The sequence below is a fragment of the Mirounga leonina genome, unplaced genomic scaffold (genome assembly GCF_011800145.1).
Source record: "Mirounga leonina isolate KUSES-001 unplaced genomic scaffold, KU_Mleo_1.0 Mir_82, whole genome shotgun sequence".
NCBI classification, from domain to species: domain Eukaryota; kingdom Metazoa; phylum Chordata; class Mammalia; order Carnivora; family Phocidae; genus Mirounga; species Mirounga leonina.
The window spans coordinates 27,486,077-27,510,426 of NW_023270825.1; the positions used below are offsets into that span (position 1 = coordinate 27,486,077).

The following is a 24,350-nucleotide window of genomic DNA, read 5'->3' on the forward strand; positions in this document are numbered from 1 at the left end:
GAAAAAGGGCAGGAATGCAGGCTGGGGTTCGGGGGGAAGAAAACCCCTGTTGAAATAGTGACTGATGGCAGCAGAAAGTTCATGGAGGTGGGTGTGTGGGTAGGGACGACCTGGCTTCCTTGGAAGCTTTTTTCCCCCTCTTAGTAACACCTTTATTGGAATATAATTCAATACCACAGAATTCACCCTCGGAAGCTTTTTAATGGTCTTGGGCTGTCCCAGAAGTGGACACTGCTGATGGCCACTCAGGGCAGTGACGGGCACTCGGAGCCAAGTCCAGAGAGCTGGTACAGCCCCAGGAAGCCTCTGTAAGGCCATTTTCTGCCCTCATCGGGACCCAGAGTTTGTAAGCCTGTCTTGGGTGCTTTGCCTCCCACACTCCCTGGGACCTGGAGCTCTGTGCTCCTCTCTTCCCTGCAGCTTGTAAAGGTCGAGAGAAGCCCGCTCTATGGGGAAGGTCCCTAGAACACCTTATTTTCTTCTCCAAAGGGCACCCTTCTTGGCTGCCCCAGAGACTAGAGCTTCTAAAACCAAAACTTTCACTTCACATGTCAGTGATTCTGCACTGTCATATCTGCAGCCAAACTGACCTCCAGGGCTTTCTCGGAAGAGCTGCAGCTGTCCGTGCACATCCTCATCGGCCTGCCTGTGGGAGGCGGACTTCTCCTGCAGGGGGGTGGGGGGGCGTCGGACACCATCTTGAGCCCTCCTCCCCTGCACGGACACGTGCCCCTTTCCTTCCTCTCCTCTTTCTGAAATGGCCTGAGTCTGGAAGTTGAGTTGGGGTGAAGGGATGTGCTGTTCCCAGATAAGCGGGACTCCTCCGGGTCCCTGACTTCTGTTTCTCATGCACCCCTGCCACCTTACCCCCTGCTCCTCCTGCTGCTTCCTGGGCCCGGGGCCCAGCAGCCCCGCGTGGGACAGGGAGGAAGTCCTGGCGGGACGAGGCTGAGTGAGGAGTGCCCTTTGGAGTGGCTCCCACTCGTTCCCTTGAGGTTGGGCCCTGGCTTCATGGTGGCAGGCTCTTCTAGGAATGTGCTTCCCAGCTGGGTTTTCTGGTTGGTTGGGAACATCCCTGGGCTTGCTCTGGGCTGGCTTGAGGCCAGATTTCAGGGTTAGGCCCTGGGGGTGGGGGAGAGGAGGACAGGATGGCCAGAGGCCTGCAGACCTGGCAGCCGTGGGCACTGGACACCAAGTGGCTTTGCTTTTGCTTCCCTCACTTGGATGAGGTGTCAGCGGGAATGAAGAAATCAGACAAATGGAAAAAAACAAAAAGCCTTTACACCAAACCCCTGCCTAGGAGTCCTGAGAGTCTAGCCTCTACTTGGGGGCCGGGCCTGCATGCCTGAGCACCCCAGTCCCTCAACTGCTCACTGTCTTCCTCTGGGGGAGCTGGGAAGAGGAACAGAGAAGTGACAAATGTTTGGCTTGCCCTGTGATCTTGCGCAAGTCACTTAACCTATCCAAACGTGTGCTCGTCCATAAAACGAGGGGGATAAAACTCTCACACGCGTAGGGTTGTTGAGTAGGCTGTGTGGGGACGCACTTTGAGTATTGTCAGGAACAATACCGTCATTGCAGATGCTAAATCCTAGAGCCTGGGCTTTTCTTTGTTGGAGGCGGGTTCCCTGGCTCCTCCATTCACTTTTTACAATCACAGAATCCTGGATTTTAAACTGGAAGAGAGGTCATCTGGTGCAGTCCCCTGGCATAATTATCTCTATTTGGAAGATGAGACTGCTTTAGGTAGTTCTTCTTTTGCCATATCTGTTCTACCCTGGTACAATAAGCCCTCTTCCTCCTGGGTGAGGTGTGAACTCTGTGTGCACACAGGTGCTCCAGCCAGCAAAGGGGTGGGACAGCACGGGACAGTGGTGCTCCTCAGGAGCAAGGGTGGGTCTCTGTTGTCTGCTCCCTAGGGGCAAAGGCCCTTGCCCTGCAGGCTCAGAGGATCTGGGAGAATCCCATTCCACTGCCTCTCCCCCTTCTCCCTGAGAAAGCAAGAGATGCATTTGCTCCTCAGGACTGGACGGCAGATAGCAGCTGCCAGGACGTGGTGTTTTTTCCTTCAAAGGCAAACCTCCTTCTGACCCATCTCTTTGGGAAAAAAAAAACCCCAAAAACAAATGGAAAGAACCTCCCCTGGACTTTCTCCTGGCCCTGGAGCTTCACTGAATGTGGGGGCCAAGAAGAACCTCCTGAGCAGCAGAAATGTTTCTCATCTTCCCATCAGCCAGGCAAGGGGGCATGGGATTGGGGGGGGGGGCGGTTAGGAGGGAAGGGAGGGGAAATGTGGGCATGCAGTGAAAAGCTGCCCCAACTGCCTTCAGTTGCTATAATGAAACCCAGGAGCTTTTCATCACCTCAGTAACTGGGTCTTTTATAGGGGCTGGGACGTTTCTCAATAACCTTTACACCACTAGGATGCTGGTGAGCCAAAAGTGAAACTTGGGGAAACTTAAATAGAGTGCCTTAGAGAGGACTGTGCATGATTTACCGTATCCAAAACCAGAGTTCTCTTTGTGGAAGAAAGCGACTTGTGTCCTCCCCAACATCACATACACACTTTCCTGGCAGGCCCGATGGGTTTCCAAGCATTTCGTCACCGTCTCCTTCTGACCTTGATGTGAAAGGAACGAGCCGCGTGGCCTGTTGGTTCCAGCAAAGCCATCGGGGGCGCCGGCCTGGGCTGAGGGAGGAGGGCGACCCCCTCGGGAGTGGAGGCGAGGTCTGCTGGAAATCCCCAGCCCGGACAGCCGCCCGAGGTTTAAGGACGCCTTCTCCGGCCTTATTTGGTCGCAGGAAGTGGGCGGCGCCAGGCCTGCCGGCTGTGAGGCCGACCCGAGACAGTTGTGCTGATGAAGTGGTGGAGCTGGTTCCTGCTCGCCGCCGTGCCGCGCGCGCCGGCCGGCCGCTGGGCGCTCGGCGCTCCCAGCTCCCAGCCCGGAGTTGTGCAATCCTTTGTAGCACGCCAGAGAGTCCTCCTCCTTCGCTGTTGCCTCTCGCCCTCTCTCTTTTTTTTTTCAAGCTGTGAGCTCAACCGATGAGTCAGAGCAGTGCAATCCTGACACTGCATCGCAGGACTGGGGGTGACACGGAGGGAGGGAGAGCGATCGCGAGGCAGACACCGCGGGCGCGGGGTGCACCGAGGCTCCTGCGCCGCAAGCGAGGGGTGACAGCCCGCGCGTCCGGCCCGGGCCCCGCCAGCAAACTTCCCAGCCTTGGGAGGCGCGGGCTGGCGGAAGCCCTGCGAGCGCCGCGGGGAGGCGGAGGCGCCTGTTTGTTTTTAAAATCCGGGAGTGCGTGCAGGCGGCTGGAGCCTGGGAGGTGACCGAAGGCGGCGGCCCGCGGCGGAAGGGGGACAGCCGATGCTGGAGCTCGGGCAGGAGCCGGGTAAGTGGGGTTGCCCGGCCGGCGGCCGAGGCCTGCACGCGGCGAGGCGCAGCCCGCCCTGGCGGCGGCGGCCCAGGGACCCCGGGCTGCGCGCAGGCGGTGGCTGCCGGGCGCGCGGGCTGCAGCTCTGCAGGCGCGGCCGGGCGCGGGGGCGCGGGGCTGCGGGGGGCGCGGCGCGTCAACTTCTGCGGCCTGGGCGGCCGGGGCGGGGTGTGCGTGTGTACGTGCGTTCGCCGCTCCGCAGCCCGCGCCTCCGCGGCCAGCACCGCCGGCCCGCAGCTGCGTGTGCCGCGCCAGCCCGCCGTGTTGTGCAGCTACGCAGCTCGCGCGCGGCCCCCGCCCACCCGGGCGCGGCCCCGGCAGGAAAACCCTCTCGAGCCGCCTGGCCCGCCGCGGTGGCGGCGGCGGCGACTCGGTATTACGGCTGCTCCTCCGCCGGAGAGAAACGTGGTGTCCGGGGGAACCGGCTTGCGTGACCGAGCCCAGGCCCCGGAAGCGTCGGGAGGGGCTCACGCGAGCTGCAGGAACTTGGCGCGGGAGCCCCTTCCCCAGGTCCTGCCAGTGTGCACGGCAGAGTGGACAGGGAAACTGTGCCCGCGCCGGGAGTTTGGGGGAACAGACGTGCAGGGGCGGCGGGGAGCTGGGGCAAGTGCAGCAGAGGCCTAAGCTGGAGCGCTTAGGGCGGGCGGGCCGGCCTCGCCCCGCGCACCCCGGCGCTGCGGGCGCACCTCAGACCTGTCATCCTTCTCGCCCGCCCCCGCACGCCCGCGCCTTTGCGGCCTGCCCAGCTCTCCGCGCCCCTCACCGCGTGCTGTGTTTGTGGGTGCCCGCCCGGAACTCGGGGCCCCGGGTTTTGTCTGGTCCCCGCACATGGCCGGCTTGGTGGAGGTAGTCATACCCTCCCAACTCAGGCTTACAGGAGCGTGTGCACCAGGTTGCCCCCCGCTTTGGGGCCCCCCACCCAAGCCTCTGGCTAAGGGCCTGGTGCCGCCCTGGGATTTTCAAGCCTCAGCCCCAAGGAAGGCAGACCTGAAGGAAGTACCTGCCTCCTGCCAAAGTGGAGGCCCCTGGGTACTCCAGCCCAGCCTCCAGAGCAAGCTGCTGGAAGGGTGAAAGGGGAAGTTATTCGCCCCATTTAAAACTTTGTTGGTCACAACTTTGGTGGCTACTTCCTGCTTCCACCATCCCACATCGAATCAGTGTGCCAGCCTGTGGAGCCTGGCTCTGGGGCCGGTGGGATGGGAGGAGAGCTGGCTCACCGTGGCTGACTGTGGAGGCCTCCGTGGCACGTGTGTGCAGGGGATCCCTGTTGGCAGTTGTGGCTGGGGGGAGGGGAGGTCTGGCTTGCTCCAGCAGGGGGAGCCTGGCCCGGTGGCAGCCTGGACGGCTGGCCTCTCCTTGTCCCTGCAGCTTCAGGATTGAAGCTCAACTGGAGGGCCTGGTGAAGGTGGAGAGACTGCAGCTCTGAGGAGAAGCCTCTCCTCCTCTGTGGGGCCAGGCTGAGGAGAGAATACCACCTGTCCTGCTCCAGAACCTCCCAGGGATGGTGTGGCACAGAATCAGAGAAATGCACCCTTTCCACAGGCAGTTAGATGGCTTCAGGACCAAGGGGGAAAAGAGAAACCTTTCCAGGTTGCGAATTTACCGGTCCTCTTTTTCCTCCTGCTCTGGACAGTGAATAATAGGGGTGTAAACATTCAATTACTGTGATAAACCATCTCATTGCATGGTCCAGGCCCTGTCTCCACTGTAATTGGATTGGCCTCTGGCTGGTTACTGTGATCTGAGTAGCTCCTAGGGGACAAGGGGGTGAAGAGCCTAGAGGGTGCCCACCCCCCACCATACAGCTTGCTCTGGGACAGTCTGCCCACTGCCCGCTGTGGCTTTTCCAAGTGCCAGGCAGACTCTCACCTCACTTTAGGAAAGGGTACCCTGGAATGAGAAAAAAAAAAAAGGCATATGCAGTTACAGATTCAGTTAAGGGCTGCCTGTGCCTGCAGAACCCAGGGAAGGGCTGCCCTGTGGGGCCAGGAGAAGAGAGGAGTGGGAGAAGGATGTGTGTGTTGGGGGAGCACTTGGGGCATAGTATCTTGGAAGGGGAATGGGCCAGTCTGGGAATCTGGCCTTGATGGCCCCTCTCCTGCAGCTTGGGTCCCCCAGGAGGAAACCTTGCTCATGGAGGAGTGGGATGGCCACAAGTAGCTGGGAGATTCCTGCTGATCCTTTTAGGCCTGTTTCAAATGACACCTCTTTGGAGATGCCTCAGCCTTCTTCTGAACACTCATTTCCGCCTTATGTAGTCATTTCTGTACATACCGTACTGTGGTGCTCAAAACATAAACTCAGAGAGTCTCTGAACTCCTTTGCACAGTTGCAGTGAAGTTTCTGTGTGTGAAACGCCGAAAGTCCATTTCGGGATTACCATAATCTCTGCCCTAGTGTATGTTCTGTGTTGTTCTCACAGTGCCTGGCTTCTAGCAGGTGTTTAGTATATGTTAGTTGAACAAATGAATGGAAGATCTCCATGAGAAAAATGAGGGCTTGTGTGGGGTGGGCCCAGCGAGTCCCGATGCTGGGATTCATAACATTGGTTTCAAGAGGGTCAGTCCACGAGTGAGTCTGGTGCCGGTGAACCCAGTTTCTTGGCCCTGCACTACAGCTGGCCTTCCAGAGAGCTGGAGAATATATCTGATCGTTCTGACCCCAGAGGGACCTCGGAGTGAAAGAGTGCGAAGCCTCCTGCCTGGGAATCTGCTAACCTGGGCATTTCCTTTGGCCAGGCCAAATTGGCGTCCTTTCTGTGTGTGTGTGCATGTGTGTATGCACGCGAGTATCAGTATAGAAGCAGCTGGGGGGCTCCATTCCTCCCTGACTCACCATAGGCTGCAGGAAATGCAGCCAGGGGTTGCATTCCAATGGAGGGGTTGCTCCTGCCCAGTGGAGCAGTGACTCTGTGCGGCTGAACTAAATAAACTGCACACAGGGCTGGAGCTAGGTGGACCTGAAATCCCCAGGTCTTACTTAAGGGATCTGCGTTTGCATTCGAGGCAACATTCAGGATACCCTGAGACTGTGAGCTCATTTTATGAATCAGAGGCATTACAGCATAACTTTGGTGTTGGAAACTGCTATTTGGAATCCAGATCACCCTCCCTCTACCCCAACACACATATACTTACAGGGGCTCTCACAGCCACACACTTGGGAGTGAGAACAGTTAGTGGGGCGTCAGTTCGGATTCCAGAGCCATCAAGCAAAATTTGGCCACACCCAGTTCCACCCCCACGCTCAGAACACCATTCCTGGATGGTGTGTGGACAGTAACCTGGGCAGTGACTATGAAGGAAGCTCAGTAGGTGCACAGGAACGAAGACTGGGCAGACCGGGGCTTCCTACTCCAGCTTCTCTACTTCCTGTGTGGCTTTGGGCATTGCTTAACTTCCTGAGCCTCAGTTTCCTCACCTGTAAAATGAGGATGATAATAGTACTTCGTAGGGTTGCTGTGCAGGTTAAACAAGATCATGCATGCAAAGTGGTGCATAGTAGGTACTCAACAGATGGTGGCTATCATTTCACTGGTCCCTCCCAAGTTTAGCTGTTTGCCTTTTGAACTCTTCCCAGGGAAGAGGAAATGAAGCGTGTCCTGCTTATGGTAGGAGGATGCTCCTCCAGGGCATTGGGGCCTGTGTGAATGAAGCTCCTTTTATAACTCCCTAGGCCCCGGGTAGAGCTGTGTGATCCTCGCCCACCTAGACGGGCCCAGATCCTGGTGCCTATGTGCTTTTGCAAGGGATTCTGTCCCTGCAGCCCAGAGTTAAGGGCTCAACTTCCCAGAGATCAGATTGTACTCTCGGGAACCTACCCGCCCAGGCCTCAGGCTGAACTGCTCACGTGGGTGGGAGGAAGGCTGCTTTCTCAGCCACGGAAAAAGTCCCCTTGTCTTTGCTTCACCTGAAGCCTCCCAGTGTGACCTCAGTGGAGGCTTGGGTGGAGCTGAGGGTGGGAGTTGTCCCTCTAAAGAGCACTTTGGCTCTTTCACCAATTGAAATAGCAGGGGTGGAGTGGGGTAGGGGGGTGGGGGAGACACTGAGATATTATATAAGAAGAAAGTTGGCACATGTCAAAAAAGAGCTGGGTTTTTGCTGGGGTGGGGGTGGCGGGTCTCCCTGAGGGACTCGATTACCGGCTGTGGTTTGCAAGGGGCGTGGGGAGCTGGTGGGGAAGAGGGGGGCTGGGGGCCTGAGGCTTCCCTGGCAGCCCTTCTTGCTCTTGCTCTTCCTGGAACATAGCCCCGTGCTGTGGCCGGCTGGGGAAGGTGCTCCCTGTTCCCTCTGCCTTTCTCCCCAGCCGCTTGTGGGGAGCTTGTGGGTTATTTTTTCCAGGCTGTGCTTCTTCCTCCAGGAGTCTCACGAAGAGGGGGAGGGGAGCAGCCAGGGCAAGATTTGACCAGGCCAGAGCTTGGAGAGGGGGAAAGATACCAGGCTTGCAGCCAGAAGGGGGTTCCCTGTGAGGCTGCCCAACTTCTCTGGGGAAATGGGGTCTGGAGAGGAAGGAGATGGTGAGGGATTTCGATTCCCATCTTTTTCCAGCAGTTGGGCAGACAGAGGCCCAATCCAGCCTGCTGTTGCCAGAATTTGTCAGTTCCTTGAGGGGGAGGGCCCCCGAGCTCAGAAAGGAGCTCAGAAAAGCTTAAGTGATAACTGGCAACTCTTGAGAGTGCACGTAGGCTGGCTTTTCTCCCCCCTTTCTTCTCTCCTACCTCTTCCTCCTGTCCCTGGTCCTGCCCCCCCCGCCCCCCCCAGCCTTCTGGCAGCTCCTGGGGAATGTACCTGACTACTGCTCAGCTCCTCCCCCCCACCTGACCTTGCTGTGTCTGACCTCCGCAGCTGGGCCCGGGTCACAGTCCTGGGCTCCCCAGCTCCCAGGAGTCATGCCAGAGCTGGAAGACACTGTGGGACATGGAATCCCACTCCTTCGTTTTCAGATGGGGAAGTGCAGAGACAGTGAGTTGCTTGAGGTTCCGCTCTGTGTCCACTTTCACCTGGGGCGGGTGGAAAGAGGAGCTGCTCCAGCGTCCTGCCCCTGGTCCCTGTCCCTCCCAGTTTGGAAGGTGGGAGGGCTGCCCGGAGGAGTCATCTGCCGTTCCTGGGTGTGGCTCAGTCGCCAGCTGGCTGCTGGCTCCGTGCTTACTTATTTGTGCGTGCGTGCATGCGTGCGCGTGCGTGCGTGTGTGTGTGTGTGTGTGTGTGTGTGTTTCGTGGTTGGGAGACTGGATCTGAGTGAAAGCAGAAGTACCCATGCTATGTCAACTATGTGACAGGCAGATGGGACCTTATGGGGACAGTCGGGAGAGGAAGAAAGGGGGCCGAGGCCTCCGCTGCATGGTGCTCTTTCTGTCCCCGCCTCAGTGCTTGCACGCTGGAGCATAAACAGCCCTTCCATGTTGTTAGCAGCTGCCTTTCCTTGCTGGCTTTGGGCAGAAGAGGTGCCAAAAATAACCAGGCGGGCACTTGCACTTGTGGGACATTCGCTGTGGTCGCCTTGGGACAGGCTTACTGGCCGTCTACAGGCCAGGGTGCCCTTGGCGTCCCTGCTCATACTTGCTCTGGCCACCCCCTCCCCAGCTTCCCTCAGGTGATGGTACTTTCCCTTTTATTGCTTTCCTTCGGGTGAGCCCAGGAGGGTGGAGGCTCCATGGTGGGCCCGGATGCTCTGGCAGTTATCATCCGGGGACTCTTGTCTCACCACGTCCCTGCAGGCTCTGCTGGCGCAGCGGAGCCCGGGAGGGGCCTGTGCTGGGTGTGTCCCCCCCCCCCCACGTCCCTAGGCCAGATGCCCCGCGTGCCTGCAGAACCCGACACCATTGCTGGGACCGCTCAGCTCCTTGTCCTGCTCTCGAGGGCCAGCCCTGTGCTCAGCCAGCTGCAGGACTGAGAGCATCAGACGATTCAGGTCCTCCCGGGGTGTTGAAGACTGACAATGATGCCACTCCTGCCCAGCAGAGGGGAAAGGAAAGCACATTTATCGAGCTTTTACTTTGTGCCAGGCGCTCCATATATGTGCTAACCTCATCTAATTCCATGGTAACTATGAGGCGAGGATATTGCGCCCATTTACTGATAGGGAAACTGAGACCCACAGAGAGGCTGGTGATTGGAGAAGCTGGGATGCATTTTGTCAGACCCTAAAGCCCTGGCTCTTTTTACCCTGCAGCTCATACTTCCTTGGGCTATTTTCACGTGCACAGGGAACAATGCTTTGACCCTTGGAATGAAGTGCTGATGGTAGGAATTCAGGCTCCTTTAGACCCAAGGATTAGGGGAGATATTTTGGGCTGGGAAGGGCAGGGGAAAACCCCTCTGAGGCCTCCCTCTCCAAACACTTCACAGGGCCATCAGAAGCCCAGCCTGAGCCACAAGGCCCTCCTGCAGAGGGCAACAGACACCTGAGGGTCAGCTGTGGGTGTGTTGGGGGGGGGGCGTTGCTCATGCATGGGAGGAATGGAAAGGCTTGGCTTAGGTCTCCCTGAGACTTTCCAAGTATCTCCTCCTCCCCAGACATCCCAGACTCTGTAGTCAGCCCTGGAATCAGTTCTAGGACCATAGGCTGGGGGTGGGTAGGTGGGATCTTGGGTCTCTCTTCCCGGCTGTTGAGTCTGACCCCTGGGGTCCATCATTCCAGCAGGCTGGGCCCTGCTCTCAGGGAACCTGGTTGGTGTGTACTTGGGGCCTGGGCTGGATGATCTGCCGGTGCCTGGTGCCAAAGGCCTCTGGGTGTATTTCAGGAACAATAAAGAATAAATCAACACAGGAAAAAAGGCCCTGCAGCAGCTGCTCAGAGACTGAAGAAATGCATGGAATGTGTGAGCATTTGGCAGAGGCCCTGGATCTTGACCGGGGCTTGAGAAAGGGCGCGGCTCCGACTGGCTGGCTGGGCCCGTGAGGCAGGCGCCTCTGCCCACCTCGTAGCTCCTCGTGGAGGCCCAGGCAGCCATGCTGACACCCCCTCTGCTGGCAGCAAGTTTTTGTGCTTTTCAGTCACTAGCAGATATTGGGGAGCCATATTGTCCCTACTCTTTTCCTCCAAACCAGCAAGACACCCTCCTCACTGCCTGCCCCAATCCACCAAGTTGGTCTTGGCACCTTCTGGAGCTGACCACACAGGAGATCCTGGGCCGATGCAGACACCACACGCTAGACACCCCTGTTCACCTCCCTCCCAAGAAGGACATGAGCCAAACATCAAGGACCTGGGATTGCCCGGAAGTGCTGGGTGTGAGAACATCCACCTGGGAGGCCCCGACCACGCCTCTACCCAAGTAATCAGCTGTGTGTCCTTGGGCAAGTCACTTCACCTCTTAGGGCTTCAGTTTTTTGTTTTTGTTTTTTTTTTTTTAAAGATTTTATTTATTTATTTGAGACAGAATGAGAGAGAGAGCACATGAGAGGGGGGAGGGTCAGAGGCAGAAGCAGGCTCCCTGCCGAGCAGGGAGCCCGACGCGGGACTCGATCCACGGACTCCAGGATCATGACCTGAGCCGAAGGCAGTCGCTCAACCAACTGAGCCACCCAGGCGCCCCTAGGGCTTCAGTTTTATTCACCATGAAATAGAGATGTGGACCAATGATTTTTGGAGCGGGTGGGCATTGTCTGTCTCCCTTAATTAGGATGTACAATGAACAGCCCTTATTTAGGAATTCAAGTTCTTGAGATGAAGGCTCTCCGAGAGCACTATGCAAGAGGCAGGTTGCTAGGCTTGGGGCTGATACTCAGTGTCCTGGGTGGGGGAGGGGGCATTGTCACCAGGAGGAACCCAGTCATGGAGCTGACCTGAGCCAGACTTTAGGGTGCCAGGGGAAGGGACAGGAGCCTGCGTCCCTTGAGGGGTTAGGTTATCTGACAAGCAGGGGAGAGTCAAGGTTTTATGTGTAAAGAGCTGTTTGCCAGCCGTGGATGTAGGGTTGGGGAGTGTGGGAGGGGTGTGGCTTCCTCCTGAGCAGAAGGTGTTGGGCCTTCGACAGACGGTCCCCTGTGGTGGTGATCACCAGTAGCCTCTTCATTTTCAAAGCCGCTCACTTTCCGCGCCTCTCTCAGCCACCATACTTGCCCAGCCACGCTTCCAGAACACCACGGTGGTTCTCAAGCCCGCTGAAGCTGCTCTCCAGGGAGATGTGAGCAGTCCAGAGGCTGTGCCATGGATCCCAGCTGCCAAGCAGGAGGCTGAGCCTGAAGCCCTGGGGAGGAAGTTTGCAGAAAGGGCCGTGGGTTCCAGTCCCTGCCTCACCTCTATACTCCTGTGGCCTCGGGCAAGTGACTGGACCCTTTGGATCTTCAGGTTCCTCCGTGGAAAAAGGGGGAGAATACTAACACCTACCTTGTTTTTTAAGCAGCGTCATGGGTAGAGCACTTAGCACCATCTTGGCACATAGTAATACCCTCAAGAAATGTTAGAGAAGATGCTGATGGTGGTAAAGGAGAAGGCCTTATTTTTTTTGTGATGTTGGGATTTCACCTTGGCTCCAGGCCCTGCCCAATGTCTTGCCAAAAGGTGTGGCCTGCCTAAGTGGAAGCAGGAAGTCTTGTTATTGGAGTTCTTGATTCTGGGCCCTGCTCTGCTCCCGGCTGTGCATCCGCAGGCTAATTTCTTTCCTTCTCTGGCTGCCTTGTGGAACGAGGAATGGACTAAGTGAACATTGGCAACCCTTAATATTTGGAATCTGTTCAGCTTCCCCAGCTGGGCCTGGCTTTGCCGGTTGGCTCTGAGGAGAGGCACTAACCACCTTTCTCCATGTGGTATGGAGGCTCTTATTCCAGCGAGTGAGAATCTACTGACCCTGCTGCTCCTGACTCACCTCTGCTGTCCCCTTCCCTCAAAACCCTATGGGCTTCCAGGGGCTTTTACAGATACCCCGTTTCTGACAGACTGGGGCTGGGATTATTTCTTGGTGGGAGTGTTACAGACTACGCTCTACTTGGAAGTGCTCCCAGGAAAAGCAACAGGTGGGAGGGAGCGTGAGGAAGGGGAGGGTCCACAGCTGGCTTTGTGGGGTTCTCATGTGTAGCATTCCTTCTGAAGCCCACAACAAGTGTGGAATTGGGATTTTTCTGGAAGAATGATGGAAAGACCAGGAACTTTGAAGGCAGACAACAGGGACCTGCATCTTGCTTCTGCCACTTGAGCAGCAGAGGCTCGGGTTTTTTTGTCTAGAATGGAGACAATAAGATGCCTAGATGGGAAGTTTGTAAGCATGGATTAGGGCATGTCAAGTGCCTGGCATGGGGCAATTGCTCTATAAATGTTTGCTTCCTTCCTTTTGGATATTCTGCAGACTGGCAGGGGAAGTGAAAATATTTGCCTGTAGCCTTTTTCCCGGGGAGAAGCAGGCTGCATAACAAGCTGTTACAGCCCCACAGGCCTCTCCCTCCCACGGCTGTTTTGATTCTAGGGTCAAGCTTGGGGTCAGGTGCAGTGTGTGTCCGGTATGGGGGATGGGAGAGGGGCTACCCAGGCATTTGCAAAACTCTTGAGATCTGCAGCTTCCTAGGGCTGTGCCCAAGGCATAGAGAGCGTGATCTGAGGGAGTGGCCTTGCTGGGTTGGGAGAACTTGACAAGTTACTTATAACCTTCATTTCCTGTAAATTCCCCAAATTTCCTTCTGTTGTTGATTTTTAATTCCGTTTCATTTTGATTGGAGAACATGCTTCATATGGTTTCACTTCTTTTGAATTTATTGAGACTTGTTTTTATAGGCTAATTTATGATCTATCCTAGAGAATATTCCATGTGTTCTTGAGAAGAATGTGTATTCTGCTGTTGTTGGGTGGAATGTTCTGTAGATATCTGTTAGGTCTAGTTGCTTCTTGGTGTTGAAGTCTTCTGTTCCTTGGTGATCTTCTGGTTAGTTGTTCGGTCCATTATTCAAAGTGGACCGTTATTGAAGTCTCCAGCTATTACTGTTGGATTGTCTTGTCTCACCCTTCCATGCTGATAGTTTTTGCCTAGTATACTGGGACTCTGTTGTTAGGTGCATGTATGTTTCTAATTGTAATATTCTCTTGAGGGATGGATGCTTTTATCATTATAAAAGGCCCTTCTTTGTCTCTGGAAGAATTTTTGTCTTAAAAGTCTATTAGCATAATATTAGCATGGCCAGTCCTGCTCTCTTTGGTTACCCTTTACATGGTCTATCTTTTTCCATCCATATACTTTCAACCTATTTGCGTCCTTGAATCTAAAGTATATGTCTCCTGTAAACAGCATATAATTGGATTGTGGTTTCTTTTTTTTTTAAACCCATTTTCCCCACCTCTCCCTTCTAAATGAGTGTTTAGTCTACATTTAAAATAATTATTGATAGGGTAAGGTTTATGTCTGCCATTTTGCTATTGATTTCTGTCTTACGTCTTTTTTGTTTGTTTCTCTGTTACTCTATTACTGTCTTCTTTTGTGTTAAATAGGTATTTTCGAGTATATCGTTCCTGACTTATAAAATGGGACCAAGGAGAGTGAGGGTTCAGTGAGATGTTGCTGGTACTTCACTTAGCACCATGCCTGACACATAGTAAGTGCTCAGTAGACACGGCGCTCCTGTGGGCTTCTGGCACTGTCAGAGTCATGGTCGGCCGCGGGGCTAACTGAGAGCAAAGTCCACCCAGGGCTCCATGGGACTCCTCTCATCTCCTGGGCAGGGTATGGCCCTCTGGCAGTTGGCTCCTTGGGGGAGGAAGGAACAGTGGGTCCTTGGAAGCCACCTTAACGCCCTTCCCTGACCCTCTCGTCTTTCCCCTGCTCCAGCTCATGGCACCACCTGGGCTGCCTAGGAAGCATCGCAGCTTCCCACCCCGACCACTCCTCACCAGACCCATAAACCCATCTCTTAGGGTGGGTTTGAGAGATCTGGTTTGGAGTTGGCAAACTTAGATTTGAACCCTGGCTCCTCACTGTGTTCTCAGGCTGTGACCTGGAACAAGTTACTTTTCAGAGCCAACCTTATCTCATCTCTCGGGAACAGTGGTTACACAAGTGAGCAATACTCACACTCATGGGGCATGTGGTCAGTGCTGGTGGCTAATATTTCATGTCGCAGTTGCGGGTTAGGAAGGTGTTTGTCCTGCCTTGTCCCCTGCCCCCCACACCCGCCCAAAGCTCCTAAGCTCCTCAAAGGCAGGAACCAGGGAGCTGCAGCTCCTTGACCAGACACCTGTGACCTGACAACCAGTCCATGGCACTCACCATTGGGCCACACTGCCTCCAGGCCCTGAGTGCCCCAGTCTTGGTGCAGAAACAGAGGGCACTGAAGAAGTAGTTTGGGAAAATGGTTAATATGGAGCAAGAGCATGAAGATTCAGAAAGGGTGAGAACTGTGCCCCAGAGGCTGCCCTTAGGGGCTAGGCCTTGAAGGAAGGTAGACTGTCAGTGTGGAAGCAGGGGAGGGCCCTCCAGGTGGAGGGAACAGCTCGGTCAAAGGCTCAAAGTCAGGGAACTCTCCCCAGGCCACCTGTTCCTTGTATTTCTCGCCCCTGCATGGGCTACTGTGCGTTGTAGTCAGTGTGTGTTTCTGTGTCTGTCCTCCATTAGACTGGGAGCTCTGTGCAGGTAAGGACTGTGCCTGGTCTCCCTTGTCTCCCCAGAGCCTGGAGGGCTGCAGAGGTGTGTGTGTGGGGGGGTGGTTGGGTGGGGAGGGGGAACTGCTGGTAGGTAGGGTGAGGCCATGTTAAGGGAGGCCCGTGTGAGATAGCTTGTCTGTGTCCTGGCCTGGGGTAGACTCTAGCACTGGGGCTTAGTTAGGCACAGACTCCAGAGAGCCCTGCCCTAGACCTGCTGGGGAGCCCAGCCTTTCTAAAGGGGAGGGAGGGGTTGGAGCAGCCTGGGGTGTGTGTGTGTGAGTCCCTTAGGGCACAGAGAAGGTTATCAGGAGACCAAGGGCTCCCCACGAGGCCCTTTCCAGAGGTTCAACCACTTACAGACCTTAGTGATACTTGCTTTATCTCTTCTGGAGAAAGCCAAAACCTGCCAGCTTTGACCTTGGTCCCCTGGGACTCCCAAATCCTGCTGGAAGGGATTTTCCTAGGCTGCCTGTGATTGTTGGTGGCCCTTGCCTAGGAGGGAGGCAGCCAGCCCCCTCCATGTGGGCAAAAGCTGAGCCTGGAGGTTTGATCCTTTCCAGGCTCTTCCTGGGACTCTGTTTTCTCTTTCCTCCCCGCCCCATAAAACAGACCTGGCTCTCGTAGCTTCTCATGGACATCCTGGCTTCCTATGGACTTTCGGAGGGTGCTTGCTGGCAGTGGAGGAGAGGGACAATGAAGGCAGATGCCTGAATGAAGCCCCGAGAGTGCCTCATAAGACAAAGGATTCCCCTCTCGCACACATCCCTTTAAAAGCATCTCAGTGTTGACATTATTACCATCACAGCTCAGGCTGCAGCCAGCTGGAACCCTGGCCAAACCTTCTGAGCCTGACCAGCCTGATGGCTGAGACCTGATCGGCCTGGGCTCTGCATTTCAGAGCTGAAGCTGAGTCCGGAGAAGTGCTAATCTGGGGACTTTCTGGACTGGGAATGGGTAGATCACATGGCCTGCGTTCTCATGCCGCTCCCCCCCCCCCCCCGGGGGAAGTGACACTTGTCAGAGTCAGGTCTTTGTCCCTGTTGCTGGTGTTTCCTTCCTTACCAGTTTGCAAACTCCTTATGAACAGGACTTATGTGTCCAGTGGTTTGGAGACATGGGGCCCTTTAGCCTGGTATGAGCTCCCAGTTAAAGGGGGAGGGGGTTGCAGCATTGCAGATGACTGCACTGTGTCCAGAGGGAAGGTGTATCTAAGGCCTGGACAACTCTAGCCAGCCCAAGATGACAGTTCCAGGCCACTTGCCTAGTCTGGTTGTAGCCACAGACCCAAGAGTATCTGGGAGAGAACTTTCCAGGATATGAGTGTAGGCTAGAGGGCCAGCTGGGCTCCTCTAAGGAGGGCCCCTCATCACTGGGCCTGGCATCCCAGCCGAACACCTTGGTGTCTCGAGGCCCAGCCCAGCCATGTCAGGGCATGAAGTAAACAGATCCACAGGCTCATGTCTCTGGCTATGGTCTAAGCAAGGGTGGGAAGCCATGGGGGAAGAAAAATTGGACAGGGCAACAGAGGGGCTGGCACTTTTCCAGTTGGCCGGCATGTGGTGTGGGGCAGCAGGTGATAGTCAAGGGGCAAGGAGCTTGTGGGCCAGCAATTCGAAAAGGATTCATGTTCAGCTTCGTTGGAGGTGGCCTGGGGCTACTACTGATGGGATGAGGTGGGGTGGGGTTGGGAGGTGGGACCTTTTCACTTCATCTCAGGATCGTGGGGACGTCTGATGTGCATCAGGGAGAGAGACTGGGAGCCAGGGTGGGGCAGGAGCCCACGGTGAACACGCTGGCCATGAGTGGTGTGTCTGCCTGGGCACGGCTCTGACTCACCTTGGGCGCAGTCTTGAATGAGCATCCCATGAGGCAGGTACAAGCCAAGTGCCAAGGTGCAACGGTCCGCAAACTCTGCTCCATGGAGCTTGCTGTCTGCTGAGGACAAAGAAATAGGCATCCGGAATTTCGTGCGCTGAGCGTGGTGGGGGGCGGGGGATGGTGGTTGGGAGGTGTTACGGGCGCATAGGGAGGCTCCTGTCTCGGCCCTGGGGTGAGGGAGGACTTCCCAGAGGAAACTGTCTCAGACCTGGAGGACAGGTAGGACTTGGCCACATGAAAGAGTTGGGAAGGTGTCATAGGCAGGGGTGCCGCCTCACCAAGGACCTGGACGCAAAGCGGGAACACCGCTGAAAGGGCTCAGGCACGGCAGGTTGAGAGAGGTGGCAGGAGTCTGCAGGACTTGTGGGCAGGATAGGGAGTTTAGACTTTGTCCTGACATAGCCTCTCTGGTGCTCAGGGAATTGGCTGGTCTAGAGATTTGTTAGATGCCATAAATAGGCGTGTTCTGTCTTGGTTGGGGATGCATGAGCTCTGACTCTCCGACTCCTAGCGCTGAGTTTGTGGGGCTGGGAGTGGCCCAGGTTGTGAGAGCAGGAGCTCTTTAGCAAGAAGGGTCTTTAGCTGAGTCCCTGAAGCTGCTAGGACCAAGTGAAGCACCTCCTTCCTGGCCTTGTAACCTTGACTCACAACGGTCTTATCTCTCAGATGGCCGCACTCAGTGTCTCGAGCTTGTGGGTGGCCCTGGTTTCCTGGTGGTCATGGCCTGGCCCCGCTACGCTGTGGTGAGGGCTCATTGGACTCTCCAGCCGGTGTTGGGCATGTGGCGGGGCTGTTGAGGGCACTTGGGGAGCTGCATGTGTTCTAGTTTGCCCTCCCTGGAAGGCATGGTGTCACCATCAGCATAGAGCGCCCAAAGACCTTTCCGGCACCTTCCCTCATGTGTCTGCAAAACACATATGCGGGTTCAGCACTGTTTTCTTTTCTTGCACGTTGCTTTCTTCTGTAGAGAGAAAGTGTTTTCCACCACAGATCCTCCTGAAAGCCTCATAGGTCCCTGGTCATTGATAACAGACTTTTGCCTTGTCTTCAGCCCAGGGGCATCTCTGGGTCTGGTCGGGGATTGGTTACTGCAGTGAGGTGCCTGGAGGAAGAGAGAGTGAATAGAGCTGGGACAGACAATCAAACAGACTGATAAGTGGGTTGCACTGTCTGGGGCCCCTTGGTGACTGTGGGTTTCCTTTTGCAGTGTTCCTGCATCCGCTGTTAGAGACCCTGCAGCTGGTCCCATGGGTGAGCTGCCTGCAGAAGTTCCTCATTACACCCTCTCCCCTGTACCCTCAGGGAGTTGGCCCACAGGTCAGTAGCCTTTGGAAAAGATGGCTTCCTTCCTCTTCCTCACTGGGAGGAAGGCCAGGCTGACTTCCACCTGAGGAACAGAGAAGTGGGGCTGGGGCACAAGAAATGAGAGGAAGTGGCTTACTCCTGCCCAGAGTTGCAGGCTGTGAGGTACAAGTAGGGTATGAGAGCTGGAAGCCCCACCAGCAGCAACTACATCTGAGGCAGGAGTGAGCTTGCAGGGGCTGGAGAGTCCAGGCCCAGAGGGCTGGGCTGAAGTGGCCCGTGCAGTCTCAGACCTCCTTGTGGGTGGCCCTTCTGTGGTAAAGCCCCATTTCTTGCCTCCCTTCCTGTAGGACTGAGGACCTCAGCTGTATGGGAGGAGAAATAGAGGTTTACCTGCCGATGGTTTGGGCAGGGGTGAGGGGCCTGTCAGTGAGGAGGGATATTTGTGTCCAGAAATCCTTGCTCTGAGATGGTGGGGACTATGTTGTAGAAGGGGGGGATGCAGAGAGGGCCCTGGTGTCCTTGTGGCATGTCATAGGGACAAGGAAGAAGAGCTTGGCCTTGGAGGCAGACAGACCTAGGTTCAGGTCCTGGCCCTGCAACATAATTACTGCGTGACCATTGCCAAGTCACTTAGCCCCTCTGAGCCTCATCTAGCTCATCTGTAAAATGGAGGTTAAAATAGCAGTGCTTCATGCGTGGGCTTCATGCTGCCTTAGAATGCTGTTGTGGAAACTAAACCTATGGAAAGCACTTGGGACCGGCCTGGCGCAGGTGCCTTGTTCTGCTGCGGCCACCCCGCCGCTCCTAGGAGCCCTGCGGCCTTGGTGTGGCTCCTCCCCTCCTACCTTTAGGGTTCCCAGGCATCTTTCACTCTTCTCATCCCGCCAGATCGTGACCTTTCTTCTCTGAGGGTCCCGGGTCTGGGTGTCTGTGCTCCTGACACTCTTAGCCTTCCAGTGGGGGTGACAAGGAAGGCCTCTGCAGAAGCTTCTGGGGTGATTCAACCTCCCCAGAATCTGCCCCTTTGGTTTCTTATAAGCAAGTTCCCAGCCCAGCTTTGGAAACCTACTGTGGGATCCTGAGTGCGGGTCCTTCCTGACCTGCAGGGCGGAGGATGGGAGGCCCACCAGCCTGACCAAACAGCTGCTGGTGAGCCAGCAGTGGGGCCCAGGGCCCCAGGGCCACAGCAGCCGTCCCGGAGCTCCGTTCACACACTCCGCCTCCATCTCACTCAACCCAACCTGCAGACCCCCCCTTCCCCCCGCCCCGAGCGGCCATCCCCCGTGCCTGTGTGCCCTCCACCAGGTGCACACTCACGTGCACACAGACTCATCCGCCACGTGGCCCTCCCCTTCATCCAGTCCCCGAGCGAGGCAGGGCTGTAACTGCGGAAGGGGGGCAGCCTGTGCCTGTCAGCGCAGGGGAGGCACAAGGGCACGTGAGCACCTGAGGGGCACCCGGGCCCCCTCGAGGCACATGCACGGGCCAGCTCCCCTCCTGGGGCACCCTCCCCCTCCCCTCAGGCACATTCTTCCTTCCTCTGTCTTGCTTCTGCAGATGCACACATCTAGTTTGCTCACACTGATTGGAGAGGCAGAGCCTGATGCCTGCAGCAGGGACAGTTGCAGCCTGCAGCTTCACCGTGGCGCCCAGGGTTATTTTCATGGGGGGCGGGTGGCTTTGGGGTCTCTGCTCTGAAACGGGTTGCCTGTCAGGGAATGAGAGTTTAAAAGCAAGAGAAAGGGGTTTGTTCTAAAGGTGGTTTCTCTGGCCCTCTGCACTCCCTGCTTGTCCAAATTGTCCCCCTGCTGCCAGGGCCAGGGTAACTTGGATGTCCACCTAGTCTCTTCCTCTCTCCCCCGATGTCCATAAGTGAAGACGAAGGGGGTGCTGCTAATGGGAAGCACGGTCTGCTTATTGCAGGGCCCGGAGCTGAGGAAGGAAATGGAGGAGGAAGTCCCTCCCCTTCTGGGTGCTGGTGAAAGTGAAAGGCAGGTGGAGGGGGGGCTGGAGTGAGTCACTGCAGCTCCGGGAGGGGAAGGGAGGGGAAGGGAGGGGAAGGGAGGGGAAGGGCTGGGAAGCTGCGGAAGCCTGTGAATGGGTGATAGGGGGCCTCGCAGCACTGAGAGCCGGCCCTTACCGCCCAGCCCCAGCCCCAGCCCACCCTGGTTGGGCTGGTTTCCCAGGAACTCCTGGGACTACTAACTAGGTCCTGGAGCTTCTAGGGTCTGAGGCCTGAGGTTGGTCTGGACCTGCAGATTTATTCCTCAGGGCTTCTTGAGCTCCCCTCCCCTCCTTCCTTCTCCCTCCTGACCTGACTGGCCCAGGACCAGAATCTTAACAGCGTTGGGAAGAGGTGGGCTGCGTAGCTCCCACAATCACAACTTCCCAGGGAGGGAGAAAAAAAACCCTCTGAAGAAAAACAAAGTCTTTGAAAATACATGTAGGTAATAAAAATACATGTAAGTTATAAAAACCTGGTCTTGATTTTCACTATCCTGTAGCAGGATAAATAGAGCAAACTTTTTTTTTTTTTTTTAATCAAGTTAGAAAATAAACAAAGACACTGAACGCTTTAAGTCATACCATGTCACAGAAAAACATTTCAGACCTAAGTTCTAGCAATCTGCATCTCCTCAGTATCGTAGTTGTGCTAGTCCTTTGCTCAGGACACCAGGAGCTCTTTGGCAGTGGAGGAGGGTAGGTGAGGATTGCTGACCAGGTACCCGGCTGGATCCTGCCTCCAGCCAGCCGGGGCTGCAAAACAGGTTCTGTGCTGGTTTGGGGAAGACTCTGGCAGCCACAGTCCCACCCAGCAGCTCCTCCCAGGGGTGGGGCTAGAACTGCACATACCCTTCTAGGGCCTCACCTACATGCCTCCCTGCAGAGACGTGAGCCTAGCCCTGGGTCCTGGACTCTGCAAGAACCTGGTGGGCTTCCCACCCCGGAGCCCCATAGTTAGGAATGACCCCTGTTGTCTCCACTTCCTGCATCTGAGATGTGCTTGGAGCATCAGAGGAGGCACGGTCTGGATAAAACTCCTTCTGGGTCTGGTGGGGAAGCTACTTCATGGACAGACGTGCTCAGCCCATGGGCAGCCAGACCTAGCCTAAGAGAAGGCCTTTGTTGCCCCTTGAACCATCGTGGCTGGATCTCAGCCCCACTTGTTCCCTGGCAGGTGCCTTCGTGCAGTGTACAGATTACATACCCAAATGCTGCAGGGCGCGGTGGTGGGACAGGAGAGTCACAAAGCGCTGTCTTCTTTTTGTTCCCCGAGGCCCTGGCTCCTGCCTCACCAGGGCTGCTCTGTGAACGTGGGCCCCTCCCGCACACTTGCGCTGACCTCTGGGGCTGGGATGCTGTGGCTGACCCTGTCGTTTTCTCTCTGCAGGCTCCAGGGCCCTGTGGAACATCATGAACTGGGAAGAGTAGCCGAGCCCAAGAACCTCTCCACGACAAGCAAGGAAGAGCCGACAGTTCTTTCTGCCTGTGCCTGACCTCACCTCCCTCCTGCTCTGCCCCCACTGGCTCCTGGACAAGAGCTGGGCTTCCAGCAGGACCTTCCCACAGGGGATGGGCAACTGGTGAAGTCGGGCTCACTGCCAGGGCCCAGTTGGCCACACCATGAACCTCCAGGCCCAGCCCAAGGCTCAGAACAGGCGGAAGCGTTGCCTCTTTGGGGACCAGGAACCGGCTCCCAAGGAGCAGCCCCCACCCCTGCAGGCGCCGCCGCAGCCCCCAGCCCCCCCACCGTCCACCAGAGTGAAGGAGGAGCCTTACTTTGGGCACGAGGGTCCGGCAGGGGCCGCCCCGGTCTCCCAGCCTGTGGAGCTGCCCCCTCCCAACAGCCTGGCGCTGCTGAACTCCGTGGTGTACGGTTCCGAGCGGACCACGGCGGCCATGTTGTCCCAGCAGGTGGGCGCCGTCAAGTGGCCCAACTCGGCGGCGGCTCCCGGGCGGGGCCCCGAGCGCGGAGGCGGTGGGGGCGTGAGCGACAGCGGCTGGCAGCAGCAGCCGGGCCAGCCTCCACCGCACACGACGTGGAGCCGCCACAGCCTGCCGCTCTACAGTGCACCCAAGGGGAGCCCGCACCCCGGCGTGGGGGTCTCGACCTACTACAACCACCCCGAGGCGCTGAAGCGGGAGAAAGGAGGGGGGCCGCAGCTGGACCGCTACGGCACGGCGGTGCGGCCGGTGATGCCGCAGAAGGTGCCGCTGGACGTCGGGCGGCCGCAGACGCCCCTGAACTCTTTCCATGTGGCCAAGAAGCCCCCAAACCAGACACTGCCCCTGCAGCCCTTCCAGCTGGCGTTTGGCCACCAGGTGAACCGGCAGGTCTTCCGGCAGGGCCCACCGCCCCCCAACCCGGTTGCGGCTTTCCCACCGCAGAAGCCGCCGCCGCCGCCGCCGCAGCCCGCCCTCCCCCAGATGCCGCTCTTTGAGAACTTCTATCCCATGCAGCAGCCCCCCTCTCAGCAGCCCCAGGACTTCGGCCTGCAGCCGGCCGGGCCCCTGGGGCAGTCCCACCTGGCTCACCACAGCATGGCGCCCTACGCCTTCCCCCCCAACCCTGACATGAACCCAGAACTGCGCAAGGCCCTCCTGCAGGAGTCGGCCCCACAGCCTGTGCTACCTCAGTCCCAGATCGCCTTCCCCCGCCGCTCCCGCCGGCTCTCCAAGGAGGGGGTCCTGCCTTCTGCCCCCCTCGATGTGGCTGGCACCCAGCCCGGACAGGAGCCCGCCAGCAACCTGTTCCTGCATCACTGGCCCCCACAGCAGCCGCCCCCCGGCCCCCTGGGGCAGCCCCATCCTGAAGCTCTGGGATTCCCGCTGGAGCTGAGGGAGGCGCAGTTGCTGTCTGACGGGGACAGGCTGGCACCCAACGGTCGGGAGCGGGAGGCTCCCACGATGGGCAGCGAGGAGAGCGTGAGGGCTGTGGGCACAGGGGACTGTGGGCAGGTGCTACGGGGTGGGGTGATCCAGAGCACTCGACGGAGGCGCCGGGTGTCCCAGGAGGCCAATTTGCTGACCCTGGCCCAGAAGGCAGTGGAGCTGGCCTCACTGCAGAACGCAAAGGTGAGAGTGGCCGGGGATGGAGGTCTGGCCTGGCAGAGGGCCGCGTGAGCCTTGTCTGGGGCCAGGGGAGAGCAAGGGATCGCAAGGCCACAGGGCAGTTTTCTCACTTCGTTGAAGGAAACAGAAAGAACCCATAGGCTTCCGGGAGTTCTGAACTCCCTGCGTGCAAAGAATCTCCGCATAGGTACATCCGTACCTGAAGGAGAGGGGAAGTTTCTACACACAGGCTTGCAGGCGGGAAGGTGCAGCGCACCATCGTGGGTTGGCTTCTTCCATTTGGCACATGAAGGATTGGGAGTAGGGGCAGGTGAAACCATTGCCAGATCCGGGATACTAAGACAAGAAGGTGGCAGTGGTTACGCAGGTGCTTATACTTGTCAAAATGCTTCAAACTAATTAAAAAGAGGTGCATTTTGTTGTATGTAAATTTTGCTGCAATCAAGTTGATTTAAAAGAAATGACAATAACAGTGGGGAAGAAGAATGAACAGAATCTGAGCATCTCTCTTGTAGTTTCTTATACTTGATCACAAATAATTTATCATCAAACCCTGTGACAGGGATGCTGCCATTATCCCGTTTTATTGCTAAAGAAGCTGAAGCCCCAGGAGTATTTCCCAAAGTCACATAAAAGTCGAGTATCTGGCTCAAAAGCCAGTATTCGCACCTTCCTTCCCTAGGGGTTTCAGCCCTCCCACACCCCCTCCCCCCATGCCTGTGGGCCAGGCTGATATGTCAGAGGCCGTAGAATTTGACTTCCCTCCAGCCAGTTGCCAGTGGGGAAAAGGTACAAAGACCACCATTACCTGGTAACCGGTTCCTTGCTTACTTTCTTTTGCAGAGGTATGTTTTGAATTTAGATACTATTTCATGTGCCATGCCCCGTGCAGGCCAAACAAAACATATCTGTAAGCCACTTGTGGCCTGAGGTGGCCATCTGGGGACCCCTGGGCCAGGCCAGGATCGGAGACCCTGGCAGAAGGGAGGTTATGGAGAGTATTTGGGAGCGTAGTGAGAGAAAAGGTATTCAGGGAAAGACCACTGGGAACCATCATGGGTGTCTGAGTTCCTGAATCAAATGTGACTAGGGGT

The 24,350-nt window shown here is 56.7% G+C and overlaps 1 protein-coding gene across 6 annotated transcripts in view; it reads left to right on the plus strand.

Annotated features, from left to right (window-relative positions):
- The window catches only part of MIDEAS (mitotic deacetylase associated SANT domain protein), a 66,634-nt gene that overhangs the window by 22,450 nt on the left and 19,834 nt on the right, over positions 1 to 24,350 (plus strand). The window contains exons 2-4 of one of the 6 annotated variants that reach the window (XM_034993098.1): positions 17,545 to 17,621; positions 18,086 to 18,195; positions 21,575 to 23,259. In XM_034993098.1, the coding sequence (XP_034848989.1) occupies positions 21,808 to 23,259 (1,452 nt within the window). In that variant the 5' untranslated portion in view covers positions 17,545 to 17,621; positions 18,086 to 18,195; positions 21,575 to 21,807. Of the gene's footprint in view, positions 1 to 2,312; positions 3,394 to 16,986; positions 18,196 to 21,574; positions 23,260 to 24,350 lie in introns of those variants that run through there. The other 5 variants (XM_034993100.1, XM_034993099.1, XM_034993097.1 and 2 more) reach the window with 5 other exon arrangements.